Source organism: Epinephelus fuscoguttatus, linkage group LG5 (genome assembly GCF_011397635.1).
Source record: "Epinephelus fuscoguttatus linkage group LG5, E.fuscoguttatus.final_Chr_v1".
NCBI lineage: Eukaryota > Metazoa > Chordata > Actinopteri > Perciformes > Serranidae > Epinephelus > Epinephelus fuscoguttatus.
In genome coordinates this window covers 13114746-13130323 of record NC_064756.1, presented here as the reverse complement: position 1 = coordinate 13130323, position 15578 = coordinate 13114746, and the positions used below count along the sequence as shown (strand labels likewise).

Genomic DNA, 15578 nt, shown 5'->3' with positions numbered 1-15578 from the left:
TGTAACCTTCTGCCCCCTGGAGGTCTAAATGCCCCCTCACTGCCACTCCTTTACCCAGCATTCCATGCACAGTGTCCAATAACATCATGGGCTTGTGATTAATCCATTTCTCCACTGAGCTGATTGAATTGATGACTGATTTAATTTGGTCTGTGTGATCAAAAATCAGTGGAGTGCATTTTCCATTTAGGTTAAAAGGGGATGTACTAGATTTATTCTTCAACAAAGGTTGACTGAATCCAGTAGTTATTTTTCAGCTTAATATTCATTTAGTTACATGAATGAAAACATGGAAACTGCCTTCCTGTCCAGAAGCAGCTATAACTGTTCAAATGAAACGCTAAAGACATCATTATTTTATGACAGCATGTTTTGAGCAGTATTGCAGAAACTGTGAAGCAACCAGCATTTTACAAATGCAAAAAGAGCAATGAAGAGAAACTGTGAAAGTAACCTAATTAATTTCCTGCAAACTGTGCACAGTTGATTTCTGGCACAAACAAAGTGTCTCAACCAAAGCAGGACGATGACTTCCTCACACTGAGGTGATTCATAATGGCAGACGGGGAAGGCTTGAATAAAACGCTGACCATCTCTGATACAACGCAAGAAGACTGGACCAAGAATGCAACAGAAGTAAAAACAGAATGACGCACGCAAGGGAAACACCACAGTGAACCTGTGACGGATTTTAACTCGGTGTGCGGTGAGGCGTTCAGGACAGACATGTGCACAGGCTGGCTGTCAAAGTGAGTTCCTTTTCTTAACAAAGTGGGTGATCTCTGCTTTTCCAACACGGTTCACTAACATTGTCACATAGCAACAATATCTGGCCCTGATTAGATAATTAGCGTAAACGTTCGCCACATTAGCCCCGTGGGAATGTTGAATGCATATGTTGTGAACTGAACACAGTAAGTTGTCACCACAGCCTATGTGGTCAAGATGCACATTAACGTTGAAGTGAACATGCACACGGGAAAAACCAAACACATGAAGACGCTCACAGATGCTTCTTCACAACTGAAAACACACACCCACGCCCCAAACACAGACACACACACACACACACACACACACACTCATGAATAATAAACTGCAGGGCATGTGAGGCAGCGCTGTGAAGCTGCAGGCTCAGGTCTGCCTGTAGTTTGTCTCTTCTTCCTCTTCCCATCTGTGCTCTTTGTATGTATTTTGAATGAATTAAGCATTTGCAAAAAAAAAAAAAAAAATAGAAATGAGCTCTTGCACGTCTGTTCAAAGGACTGAATTGTGTCAAAACAATAGGAAAAACTGAGGAGATTAATGTTGGTCTCCAAAAACTGGGTTTAAATTTGAATTAATTTTAGGGATGGTTGGTTGAGGTTAGACATTTTTTTTTGTAAGCACTTATGTCTTTGTCTAAAAGGGGTCACAAGCCAAGTAGGTTGGGTTAGAAAACGCTTCCACAGACCATGTCATGACTCACCTCTCGCTACAGAGCCAGAAGCATGTTACAGGAAAACTCGTCGGAAGGGCACTGAGGGCACCTCCTGATTTGCATCTCTTCCTCTGGGGTGTTCATATATTAACAAAAGCATTTCATGTTAATATCTTGTGGCTGACTGTGTTTGTTTGGGTGAAATCATGGCTGGTTTTAGTTGTTTTATGGTCAGAGCTTGAAAAAATGATTTACATTCCAGGAGTTCTTGGCTAGAGAAATAAAATTTATTTCCTGAAATAGATTTTCTCTCCTGTTTCTGTGAGTGTGTCTGTGTGGATGGAGTGCCCATCACAGGCCTTGACCATTAATACACACTGACCTGAAAAATGAAGTGGGCAGCCAGCTGTTTTATTAGGTTACCATAGCAATGAACACAAACGTTCAACACACACACATAGGCCTGTGTTCACGCATATGCCAGGGTCCCAAGGCGAAACGCTAACAGCACATGGCCATATGAGCTCCCATAGCCAGGCTGACCCAACAGAGCTACAGAGTGCCATCACACTCCCCTTTCTCTCTCCCCATTGGTGGACACAGAGGGGTGATGGAAAAGTCATGCTCCATGCTGTCATTTCCTCTGCACCAACACAACAAGTTTAGGTGGTGTTATTATTACACTGATTGTAATGTAGTCAAATATGTTTGCAGAATATAGCCACAGAATCAGTGTTGAGAGAGCCGGGGGAATGAACGGGCTGTTCAAATGACTAAAATACAGTTCATGGAAATGTTAAGCCAGCAGCCTATCCAAATATAAAACACTCATGGACACCTCATTTCTAATCAACGCTTTGGAGCCTAGTTTGGATATTGTGTGATTGGCATTATTAACAGGTGTATTTTGCTCATTTCATCAGTCTGGAGTTTTGATTTAGGATTTTTTTTGCCCTCATAAATGTTATTCTGGTAGTGCTGTTTCCTGTTTTCTATCATACAGTGTCAGGTGTTCATAATAAACTTGGCCAAAGTTCCAAATAATGAGGCAGACATATGTAAAAGTAATCCTGGTCAGCCTGTGATGGAGAGCATTATATGGTCATCTGCTCCAGGCACATGACTGCAAGTGTTTACATTACATACACTGCTACATGTAGCTACATGCTAACGTCAGAAAAACCTCTAATCTTGGTTGCTGATTTTGTTAATTTTTACCAGATGTCAGGTCAAATTCCTGCTGGAACATGTCCAGTTGTAAAGACTTGACGCTTGTCACAGTAGAGAGTGATGCTATACTGCGTTACAGACATTACCCCAGCTGCAATGACAATGCAGAGACACAGAGTTAATAGAAGACCCCCAAAAGTTGACCTATCAGAGCAGTCAAGCCTTCTTTGGGAAAGGGACTTAAACAGACTTAAAAATGGAGCATTTGAGACAGAGGGTGAGAATATATGTGAAAGACTACACACATTTTAAAGAAAATGAAATGTTTTTGAACGTTAAAGTAGGTGAACATGTACTTTGAGAGCCTGGTCTCACTCCAAAGTCGTCGAAATCCAGCACTTGGGCGGTGCTTTGTGGCATCAGAAACCAACGAAAAAAGGCGTCCTGATACGCAGCAGGTTGTTATGGTTTAATGGTGCCAGGCGGCATCAGGGTGAAACGCAGCGGGACAAAGATGAAAGTTAAGGCGGCGAAAGTTGAGTCCAACAAACACTGACTTTCACCCAAATGAGGGGTGTTTGTGTCCCGAAAGATTCTAGTCCATTGACCAAACGTCAATTTGTGGTGAGGTCAGAGTGAGAATATTTTGACTTTGAACATAACAGATCCTCTTTAAGTGCCTCACAATGCTTAGAAGTGAAAGGAGGGGTCTCTCCAAAACAGCAATTCATGTTCAGGCAACGTTCATGAATAAACAAAGGTCAAAGATTAAATGCAAGCTACAACCAACAATAGAATCTCTATCAGAGAATAAAAAGCTTCATTCAGGTTCATTCTTCTCTTCTGGGAACAACAACACAATGAAAGCAGAGCAGCTACATGCTGTTTTCTAGCCCGAGGGCTGAGCAGTGATCCACAATGTTCCAATCACACTCACTCAAACAACTCACTCATCAACACGATGCTTTGTCACAGATAACAAACCAGAGGACAAAAACAGTCATGAAGAGGATTATCTTCAAAACAAAAAATTTAACATGAGTCATTTGGAGGATGATTTAATGCATATCTTTTATTCAGTGCTGTACTTACATACACTCTTATTACGCATGACCCTGATGCAACCGCTTCTAGTAATGACACATTACTTCAGTCAAAACATGTGTCCAGTTTAAATGCTTTGCGCAAAATGAGCTACTCCTCACATATAGCTTAAGCTTCAGTGTATCTATAACACAAGTCTGGGTAAATGTAAAGGAATAAACTGTCCAAGATGAAGCAGACTAGTAAAGAACATTAAACTGTGTGCTCAAGTTGAAGATTTGGGCTTCGTGCCACATGATTTATTTGTGTGTGTTTGTTCAGTGCATCAAATGTGGTTCAATGTAGCATGTGACACATTTCAAAATGAGAGCAGACACTGAAAATCTCATCCTATTCTATCAATACTCATACAACACACTGACAAAGAGTAAGTGTGTGCCTTCAGAGGCGTGATCAGTCTGCGGTTTCACGCTGAGATCAATAAACCCCATGAGGCAGTGGACATGACATAACAGGGGTGACCTTACAACTGTCGCAAACAAAGATGCAACGTGTGGACTCAGTGGGTTTTTAAGGGTCTGTCAACACCTCAGATCTGTGTTGTATCTTATTATTCCTGCAACTTTTGTGCAAACTTTTCTGTAACATCCACTAAACCAACATGACATCATATGAACAAAACGTTTTAAAACAAACACTGGCCGAATTACAAGCTCCACAAGCAGCCAACATCCAAATACCTAGAGCGACAGATCCGTATAAAGGAAGCTGATCCTGGTGCCAAGGAAAGCAGATGATGGAATAACATCAACAAGGCAGAGGAATCTAAACTTAACGCAAAAATGTAAACAACTCAGTGAGTCTCAAGTCAGCGGTGCGCAGAGACAACATGCACCCGCCTCAGCTGTGATGCTGTTTGGGGTTTCCATGGCAACACATTACCCTATAGGCACGAGCCTCTGACTTTAAAAATCTCTGGTAAACTCCTGTGAACATTCCCACACGCGCATTGAGCGAGGTTACCTGTAGACCATGCCTGTCTGGCTCTTGACCGTGTCGTGCAGCGACAGCGAGTGGAAGTTGAGAAACTCCTCCAGCTGTTTGAGCCGAGCCACACTGTTGGATTTGTTTGGCGTCCACAGCATCACAGGAGCATAGGGTCGCGGCGCCGTCCCCGTAGACATCTGCCTGGAGAGCCTCCCCTGACCCGGGCCTTGGGCCTGGCCTCCGCCCTGACCTCCTCCCTGACCTCTGGACCCCTTCTGCTTCGGGTTGGGGATGTCCGGGCATGTTGCTTTGTACAGGTACATCTTCCCGCTTGCTCCTTCACTTTATCCTCTCTTTCAGTCTCTCCCGTCGTCTGTGAGTCTGTCCCACAAACATGTACGCTCAGAGTAATCCAGGTAGGCCGCCTCGCCCACACAGCGCTACGTGGAGCAGAGGACTCTACTGTGTGTGTGTGTGAGTATGTGATTAAAGCTCAAAGGAAAGTGAAGCATTCCTCTGGATGCAGCTCCACATGAAGAATATTCCTCTTATTAAAAAAAAGAAATGCAGGAAAATCCAACTTGGAAAAAGCATGATTCAAAAAGAGAAAAACAGCAAAATTAAACTTGAGTCCGATCTGTCCGCGCAGGCTTCACGTCCACACAGGAAAAGCAGGCTTTTTCTTTACATGTGCTCCTCCATGGGCTGTGCCACATATGTTCTCTGTGCACATACACACATGCAGATATAGAGACACAGATATCCCACTCTCTCTCCCCTGCTCCCTCTATCACACAACACACACACTCATGCTGTCACTTTGCCCCCTGCTCAGCCAGTCTACATTATAAGCTCAGTTTGGTTTTGCTCCCTATTAAATGGCATGGGAATCTGGGACATTTTTTACCGCCCTCCCTCCTCTTTTGCCTCTCTCTCTCTGTCTGTTTCACTCTCTCCCTTCTTTTACCCGTTTTCTCTCCAACTCCCTCTTATCCTCTCTCTGTTTCCCCATCACCCCTCCTTTGTCTCGCAGTATTCCCTCTGTCACAAGCCCTTTCACTTACTCCTCATTTCCTCACTTGCCTATCTTCCAGCATTTGTCTCCTGCTACTCCTTTTTCTTCCACCCATCTCTCTTTATCAGACACAAATACACACATTTTACTCATGTTTCCACCCCCAGCCCCTCCTTTAATATTCCCCTTTTCATTTCATCTCTTTTGTCTTCCACTTCTTCTCCTCCCTCTCTCTCAAAGCAAAGTGTACTCCGGAGTTTCGCCCATAACAAACACGGTCACACACACACACAAATAAATGAACACAAGCCAACAGTGAGTTACGCACAATTGCACAAAGTCTGTGGGCAGTGTTTTTCTAAATGAAGTGAACCGCAAAACAAAAATAGGGAAGCCTCTTTCTTCTGGTATGTTTTCCCTCTTCCCCTCTCTCACACCCACCACACACACACACACGTAATCTCTCACCTCTGGCCTCCTCCTGGGAGCATTCACTGATATGACGTCTGGTCCTTCAGTGGATTGTGGGAATCATGAGGAATGCCTTTCTCCCATATCAGGAAATTTGGGTTGAGACACACACTGTCACTCTTTCTACAAACACACACACACACACACACACACATTCATCTGTGGTATTCAACAAATCATTTAGGCAGTTGCTACTTGGCTGACGTGTCCAAACACAGATGGGGCCAACATACACATGCACACACAAGCAAAGCCCATACTGAAGCAATGATGGAAACATGAACACTTATTACATCTGTAAAAAGTTGTGAATGTGCTATGATGAGGCTCTTTTATATAAATCCATCCTCTTGTCAGAGTCAAGGTTCTTTCTCTCCTGCAGGTATCAGGTACTGACTTGGCGGTCCTTTGTTTCCAAACTGCAAACTGTGTATAGAGCTGGTTCTGGTGAATCCCAGCCTGACTGGAGTGCCACTTCAGGGGGTTTTGCTTTATCGTTTTGGTTTTGTTTGCCATTTTTATTAATCCTGGAAATGGTTTTGATCTGTGCAAAATTTGTAAAAATCCAACATCTAACCTTCAACATCAGAATGTCATCAAAACAACCACAGTTTTTGTTTTCTCCAAACTTTAAGAGGGACATCGGCCCAGAGCTGACCACTACCAGACCCTCATACTGAACCGCTCAATGCAAATACGACGGTACACATGCACACACACACCCAAACACACAGAATTAGGGAGGGACGCTGAGGCAGAGGGGCAGCTGTGTCTATTGTCCGGCAGGATGGGTGGAAAAACTGATCCTGCCTGGCAGCAGGAATGTCAGCTGAGCTTATGCAACGCCAGAATGTGTTTACGGCGTATTTATAGTCACTCTGAGCATACACATTCATACACATGGAGTCATACATGCACACACACTTAATGCATAAACTTTAATATCACAACGAATTAACGCTGCTTTTTGCAATAAAGCACACACTTTTTTTCACATGTATTCATCTAACTTTATTTTTTTTCCTCTTATATTTTGGCCTCTGGTGTTGAGAGCAGCAGCAATCTCCTTTGAGCCGCTCTGCATGTTGGCAGGTGAGTCACTGACAAGAATAACAGGGAAAAGAGGGAGAGAATGGAGCGAGGGGGAGAGGGCACGGAGAGGTCAGATTTGGGGGACTAGCTGGGCGGTTATGACATGAGTATGGGAAACTTGCATTATAATAAACAAAAGTGCAACTGTCTTTTCTCACTTCCTCTCCCCTTTTATTTACCTATTTTTCAATCTCAACTTTTTCCTTCAGCTTCATGCTCCCTGAGACTAATTAGCCATCATCTTCCTGTCTCTTTCATTTTGCCCCCACCACCCCCACATGCACTCCTTCCAGCGAGTGAATCCCTTTACAATAATTGCATATGTGTGATAATTATCCAGCGGTGCACAGCGTGATAGAAACAGAACAAGTAGAGCAGCGTACTATAGCACAACACTGTACACCTTTTTGTGGATTGATTAAAAAAAGATTTTAAAAAAGATGAAATGACTGACATTTGTGTCCCCACTGTGAGCTCCCACTACGATCTGCAGAGAATAAAACATTACTCTTGTGTTGTTAACTTAAATGAGAAGGCTCTTTCTATGCCATCTGACTCTATGGCAGCAATAATTATGCCAGTGATCAGTCTCCAACCCTCAGGGACTGTCCTGCTCCTGTTTAACACCAGTGTGTTGGCCTACATTCTCCACTAAATCCCATTGTTACCATCACTGAGTATCAAAACCCAAAGCTGAAGGGTGAAAGCAAAGCGAGGATGATATCACTGACAGAACAAAATATATGGACAATACACTAAGTGCAGCATTGCATAATCAACATGTCAACTCTCCTTAGGCTCCTCTTTTTTATTTATTGTTATTTCAATCCTCTAAAATGTTTTAATAGATTAAACAAGGAGATAAAATGAAACAGCATTTTGTGGTTTGGCTACAGCAGAAAGAGTGAGGATATCATTATCAGGCGCTGTGCAGGTGCAAAGCGTTTCGCTGTTGCGTGAATCAAACCACTAATCTTGGCAGCAGCCTCATGCTTCATCCATCAAGCTCAACTGGAACTTGTGTTTTTGTTCTACATGCAACAGTATCATGTTGCCACGCCTTTGTCTCCTGTGCCAGGGGTGTGAGGAAATATATATCCAATACCTGGTGAGAGAAGGGCAGTGATACTGTTGCCTTTCATTGTTTGAATCAGCCAAGTTGGTTGCTTTCTGTCTTAGGGACAGAAGATTGGCATAAAGTGATGATTTTTCATTTACTGAGTGTGACGAATCTCCCTGTGTCTTAACAGAATAACAAACCTGAAAGTCTAATACAGAAGATTGGATTCCCAGAGGGAAATGTTGCTGCTCATAATATTATTTTCTTTGTCTCATCATAAATAAATCATATTCTTATTTGGAGATTACTAAGCTCTGATCTGTTTCTGCTAAACCCCCCTTAGGAGAAATAAGGAGCAAAAGAACAAATCAACAGAAGTTATTTTGCTATGCTCATAGGTTTCTCAGTTGCTTCTCAGTTCTGAGAACAGATAAAACACAGAGTTGAGAGTTGAATTTGACCACTGAGACAAATTTCTGAAATTGTGCAAGCTCAATTTATAAGCCAGTCAAGGTTTCTTTTGGATCTTGCTGTTACCTCAACAGCCAATTATTTCAATTACTGCAGTGCGAGGGGAAAAAGAGCATTTTAAAATCTTAAATTAGTCTCAGGTTGAGACAACAGGAGGACTATTTCTCAGGAAACGACATAAAAAAGTATGAAAAAATGGGCAAAATCTGATACTGATGTCATATTGAGCTCAGTTTTGTTTAGGACAAACAGGTTAGACAAAGAAAAGATATTTTTTGGGCTTTTTTTGGTGAAAACATAACTACAACTAAAAGCAAGAACTCTAGATTATTGGCAACTTTCAGAATTTATTGCAGCATAAAAGTATTTTTTAAGCAAGTATCATAATACGATGCATTGTGTTGCTTGTGGCTGACAGTTCACTTGTTTGGTTTCATGTTTTGCTCTTTTACAGCATTGTTTTTCCTTAATTCCACACAATTTTTGATGTTTTCTTAATCAAACAAATGAGGAATATAGATCCCAGCAGAATTAAATAAAGCTAAGTGTACAGTAAAGTAGGTACAGTAAACAGTGTGATCCCAAGGCAGCACAAACATAGTAGGCTATGTGCACGTGATGCCAAAGAAGCAATAACAAACACCATCTAAAGTAAATTTACAAGGTGATTTGTGTTATTATTTACCAGTTACAGAAAATTTAATAGAGTTGCCTTGATCTAGTGAGGCAGAATATATTAAATAAATAGTCAATGACATGCACAAAGACAATTAAGAGAAGGAATAGTTTAAATACTCCATCTCTATCTAAAACACATTAGCATTAGAGTAATTTGTAGGGGGAAACAAAATGCATATTTAAAGGGGGAGAAAAGGCTATTTTTAGCTCAGTTATAAAAGCCCAGGATTTCTGTGGTTATATTGTGCCCCAGTTTTTATGCAGAATCACTGGAGAGCTAAAAATCGTAGCAATTGTTCTGATTCAAATGAGAGAGAGGATATCCAGCCATCGCATGCTGTTTGGCATCCACGTCAGGGGCTCAGAGAGCAGAGCTGGCAGACAGCAAGCGTGTGTGTGTGTGTGTGTGTGTGTGTGTGTGTGTGTGTGTTTGTGTGAGGCACGAGTTGGCTGATTGGCAAGAAGGGCACTTTTGGTGGGTTTCATCTCAGGCTCATGTCTTTTCTAGGTCAGAGTCAATCGTTAGTCGTCCTTTCAAGCAGCAGACCGACTCCCTGTTGTAATAAATACAGTCCCAGTGATCAGACACTAATGATCAGTATTGATTCTCCGGAGGGAACGGATTATAAACTGTGTTTTTGTCTCCGTGTGTGTCAGTATGTATGCTTAAGTGTGTGAAGGTTGTGCTAATCTTACAGTGATTCACACGGTGTAGTCCTTTTTATTGGTCCTTCCACTGAGCTCATCACTTCAGAAACATGCCTATTAAACACACTTACACGCACCCCTCACACTCCACATGCACCTGTCTGTCAGTCTGTCAGTCGAGCCCAAGAGGCTGTCATCATATCTTTATGAGCCTGTAAATATGGAGGATGCAAAGTGTGCAGCCACGAACATGTTGCCAAGCCAACTTTAAAATAACATTAGAAACCACATTTGAAATGACAACCTGATGAAGTATTTGGCGCGTGATATTTTCATAGTGGCGGTCTTATTTCCCTCACAGGTTGTACAATAGCTGAACTTTATGTAGAATAAACCTGACCGGTGGGTTCATGCCTAAGTTTTTGCTTTTTTACCCCATAAGATACAGATGATGGTGGTTCAGGGAGATGCAGGATACAAAGGTGATGAAACAGGTAAAAGAAGGATTTTGTGGCACCAGCTGCGTAAAAGATACAGTCCAACGGGCTAAGTGCATTAGCTCTTCATACTGTGGTGCACTTCTTTGGCATATGAGAGGTGGAGAACAGTATGGAGTGAGTGAAACAATAATAGCACAGGGATTAGCCCCCTAGATTAGTGATAGCTAGCTAACCAAACTAGCGGTTGATTGGTTGTTCCTATAAATCCAAGGTAAAGAATGTGAGAATTCATCGTCGTCTGAAAGGTATGTTACGTTACTTTCTATTGACACTGTACTGCACACTTTTAAAATCAAAGAAGAGATGGTTGTTACAGAGAAATTAAACCGATAATGAAAATACATGTACCAGCACAGCCAAGCTTGTGGTGACCTCTGACTCACCTGGTAGAGTGCGCCCCCTATAGGTTGAGTCCTTTGCTGCAGCCTGGGTTCAATTCTGACCCGTGGGACTTTGCCACTTTTCCTGTCAATCTACGTCTCTCCTATCAATAAACGCCAAAACGCCAAAACAATAATGATAATCAAGCTTGTTTGTAAGTGGCTAATGTAGCACCTGTACCTACTGTCAGCTGGTGAATTATTAGGAATAAAACATTTTATTAGGCACATTATAAAGCAGCCAATCATTTTTAGAGGCTATGTAGGATTTTCCTTAAAAACAGTGGTAGACTCACACAAAATTGTTACCTTGCAATCATCACATATGAACCCCAAAGTGTTTGGTGGCCATTGTTGGGGGGTAACTATTTACAGTAATTAAATTACAATATAAATGTAACTGTAATCAGTTACAGTGACAGTGACTCAGTGATTACTAGGGGTGTAAATCACCAGTTTCATCACGATACGATATTATATCGATTTGTTTGGATGACAAGACGATGTTTGCCGATATCACAAAGTCTGTCACGATGCGATTTTGATTCGATTCGATTCAGGAGCCTGCGATCGATATGACGTGATATCATATGCCCATCTAACACAATCATTTACATCAACTCACAAAAACAACTAGAATATGATTTGACCATTTTATTTCTGAGCTCTGTTTGTTGTTTGAGTGGAGGCGCGCTTGCCCAGAAACGGTGACACAGACGTGCTATGTGAATTTCAAATAAATGTGCATCTTTAAGATGACGATATGGATCAATGTTTTCATTTTGCATCGATATAATCGGATCGTTAATCAATTAATCGATGTATCGATGTGGATCGATGTATCGTTACACCCCTAGTGATTACAAAGGGATTACATTTGACTTGATTCTTTTCAGTAAAACGTTCATATGTAGAGTATAACATTCATTCTGTTAATAAAGTTATGTTGTTGTTTTTTTGTTGTTTTTTTGTTTTTTTTCGATTTAGCCTATTTCTGAACATTTTTCAGCTTTATTGCCCAGTTTCCAATATATGTTTGTTACATTTTTACACTCTGACTTGTAATTTGTAACCCATTATATTTCAAGACTAACCTTCCCAACTCTGTTTGTGGCATATTTATCTGCAGACACTCTGCACTCTGTCTGTATTCTTGTTTTCTTTTATTTTGTGTTCAGGACGTTCACAGTGTGCAGGGGAGGTGGGGACTTTATTAAGAGGTAGCGGCCAGGTGCCAGACCGTGAGCAGCATGCATCCATTAGGAAGCTACAAAACCCCAGATGCTGTGCCAAAAAAAAATAAAAATGCATATGTAGTGAATCTGGGGTTGGCTTTCACTTTTGCTGGTGATACTGTTTACAAAAAGCAGCCGAGAATTTCTGCACAGTATAGCTTGGGCAATAATCCTTAAGTGTCAGTACAACCTTATCTTGGGCATTTACCTTATATTCTGTTGCCTCTGATATAAACAAGGCCAAACAATAGATCACACAGCACATAGTAGCTGCCAGACAGTTACAAAGTTTCGTGAAACACATGTGAAAGACCATCTGGCAAAAATAGTTGCTCCTGTGAGTTCACAGCTGAGCTGTGCATACAGTCAGATTCTGTAATAGTGAGCCAGTTGATGTACTCTGAATAGTCCATCAATCCATCAGCTGTAAAGGCTTATCCCTTTACTGGATCGTGGGCAGTGGTGTAGTGGACAGACAGCCAGAGACAGACAACAATTCACACCCACATTTACACCTGCGGTCGATTTGAAGACAACAGTTAACCTAACCTGCATGTCTATGGACTGTGGGAGGAACCCAGAGAAAGCACCAGCTAGCAGGTTCACACCCAGAACCCTCTTGCTGTGGGGCGACAGTGCAAACCACTGCACCACCAAACAAACAAATATGGGTTATAGAAATCCTTTTGAATTCCAAAATATTCTGCTTTGCTGCTCTAAGAAATAAAAGGAACAAAATATTTGGGAGACCTCAACATTTTGTCGCCCTTGGCTCTTAATCACCCTAACCTCTCATCTCTGCTCTGCTTTGTTTTTCTAAATTAGAGAGTGAACGGAGCCCAAACCAGAAGGGAGGCCAGAGTGTAAAGACAGAGGGAAAAAGGAGTGGAGAGGAGATAAGAGGGAAGGAGAAAGGCTGGACTACAGACCCATGAATGTGGAGCTTTAGGCTCGAATGATTGGAATGGGGCACAGGCGGATTAGGCATTTAGCAACAAGAAAGGAGAGTAGAGTGACGAGAGGGAGGACATGGTAAGAGAGGGGTGTGTGTTTGTGTGTGTGTGTGGGTGGGGGGGGGGGGGGGGGTAACCCAACTCTGAAAATATCCATGTGTGAGAAAAAGGATACAGAGAAAAGGAGAAGATGGGAAAACTAGATCACCACCACTTGCTGCACTAGTATTCAAATTTCCAAAAGTGGAAAGTGTTGTGAACATCACAGCCTGGAAACCGGCGCCATTGGTGCTTTCTGTCCGTCAGTCACACACACAAGAATCAAAATACTCCCTCCAGCCCCCATATGTTTTGTCACCATGGTGTTAGAGGATGTCAACACGGTCTAATGCGGCAAGACAGATGCTGGCTATTAGCATTACGGCCAGATCAGGTGACACAACTCTAAGCCGGAGGTCTTTATGACCGACGTGACTCCTGTGACACACAATGCTCACAAATGAAATGATAGAACGGGAAGGGGACCACTTGTCAACAGATAGCACTGATGGTGCAGCCCCAAAAATACTATAATAATCTGTCAGTGTACATGTACACACCATGTGTGTTTACTGTGTGTCGCAAGCACAACACTTTACTGATGGTAATGTTTATGATGTGCAGAGAAGTAAAATGCTTTTAGTACTTTACTGTATGTGTGTGTGTGTGTGTGTGTGTGTGTGTGTGTGTGTGTGTGTAGGAGTGGCTGAGCACTTCTGAGATGGATTTGTCCATGGAGCCAAATTATTCTGTGCATCAACAAGCAGCTCTGTACAACACATTAAGCCCTCAATCAGTTTGCGCTGTGTCAAGTGTGGCTGCCTGGGCGCTTTAAAAGCTCTCACACACACACTCACACACTCACAGGGCTTCACTGACCTGTAGGGCATGCCAGTCTTATGTGCAACTGTGTCCTCTTTGGCCAGTCCAAACATTTTCAGATACCAGTTGGTCTCCATCTCTCTGATCAGCGCCGCCTTGTGTTTGTGCTGCGCGGGCTGCTTCCCGGATGAGGAACTGCGCTTGGCATCCTGGGAGTTGCTGCGGTGGGCTTTCGTCCCGCTGAGAGAGGCCACCGAGTGCTTGCGGTGTGCATGGGGATGTGGCTGGTGTGCGCCACCGACACCCCCTCCGCTGCTCCGGGCGGCTAGCATGGCCCCAGAGGGTGCCCCCTCCCCTCAAGGGCAGAGTTCAGGGAGCGAGGTGAAGAAGAGCTGCAGGTTGGTTTCGAAGTTCCTCTTTCTGACTGATCAGTCCAGCTCCAGAGAGTGATGCAGGTCTGAGGAAAGCTTCTTTTGCCTAGCTTTAACACCCTTGTCTCTCTAGTTTTTGTCCATCTTCTGCGCTCCTCAAACTCTCTACATTTGCTTTTGTCGTCAGGTTTGTATTCTATCTGTTTATTCTGACATCTGTCTGTCTGTCTGTCTCCCTCATTCTCTGTCTTTCTGTCTGTCTGTGCAGAGTGCTCTCTGGTCTCTTATAGCCTCATCCAGCCTGAAACAGGATCCTGGTTTCCTTGTCTCGTCACCGCCGGCCCCGGCCTAAAAGGAGGGAGCCAAACATGCCAGGGTGTCGACAATGCACACACACACACACATATCCTGCAAACATGACAGTTGTACACAGAAACGTCCATAAACCACATATAAAAAATGACATGAAAACACACACAAACTTCGTACATGTGAGTACAGACAAATATGCACCTTGACAAACAAACTGTGAAGTATAGACCAGACAGAGAAGATAAAATAGAAAATATTCTGCATTTAAATGTGGATTTAAGCAACAGAAAAAGTGGAAAGGAAAGTTATTAACAATCATTAACACACATGCTGTCTCACACACACATTGTTTCCTTTTATCTTCAGGGTTGGTATCAGTGACAACTCTATATTTACACTCCTCCTGGACCATTTCAGAGTCTTGGACTCTTAACACCATTCCTCGAGTCATAAGACTCCAGGCAGAGAAACACACATTTACACTTTGCCAGACATAACAATGTTGGAACACAGATATTTGGCTGCAAAAGATGTGAGCACAAACAAACACTATGTTAAATATTTGCAGTATATACGTATTTTTACATGTAAATTTGTAAATAGAGTTTTTATATGAGGTTTTGTGTTTCACTCTGTTTCCGTTTGTTGTTCTGCAGGAAGTTCAGAGTTCAAATACACACAAACACCAGAGAGCTTTTATGAATTCCCTCCTGACAACTTTCAAACACACTTTGAATTCCTCCTCTGCAAACTTTTTTCTGGCCACACATGCATCCAGCCACGTATAAACTATATTATTTGCCCGAATGCACCAGAGAGAGGCGCAACAGCAACAGCGAAGCAGTGAAGGTGAGAGGAAGGACCCAAGAGACGCATGCATTCAATCATCGTTTGTGTGGTGGAGAGGGAC

The 15578-nt window shown here is 42.5% G+C and overlaps 1 protein-coding gene across 3 annotated transcripts in view; it reads right to left on the bottom strand.

The window, feature by feature from the left end:
- kcnab1a (potassium voltage-gated channel subfamily A regulatory beta subunit 1a) overlaps positions 1 to 14734 on the bottom strand; it is a 164237-nt gene extending 149503 nt beyond the window's left edge. For 2 of the 3 annotated variants that reach the window (XM_049576212.1, XM_049576213.1), the window contains exon 1: positions 4658 to 5475. In XM_049576212.1, coding sequence (XP_049432169.1) covers positions 4658 to 4944 — 287 coding nt within the window. In that variant the 5' untranslated portion in view covers positions 4945 to 5475. Of the gene's footprint in view, positions 1 to 4657; positions 5476 to 14042 lie in introns of those variants that run through there. The other variant, XM_049576214.1, reaches the window with a different exon arrangement.
- Positions 14735 to 15578: the final 844 nt, after the last annotated feature.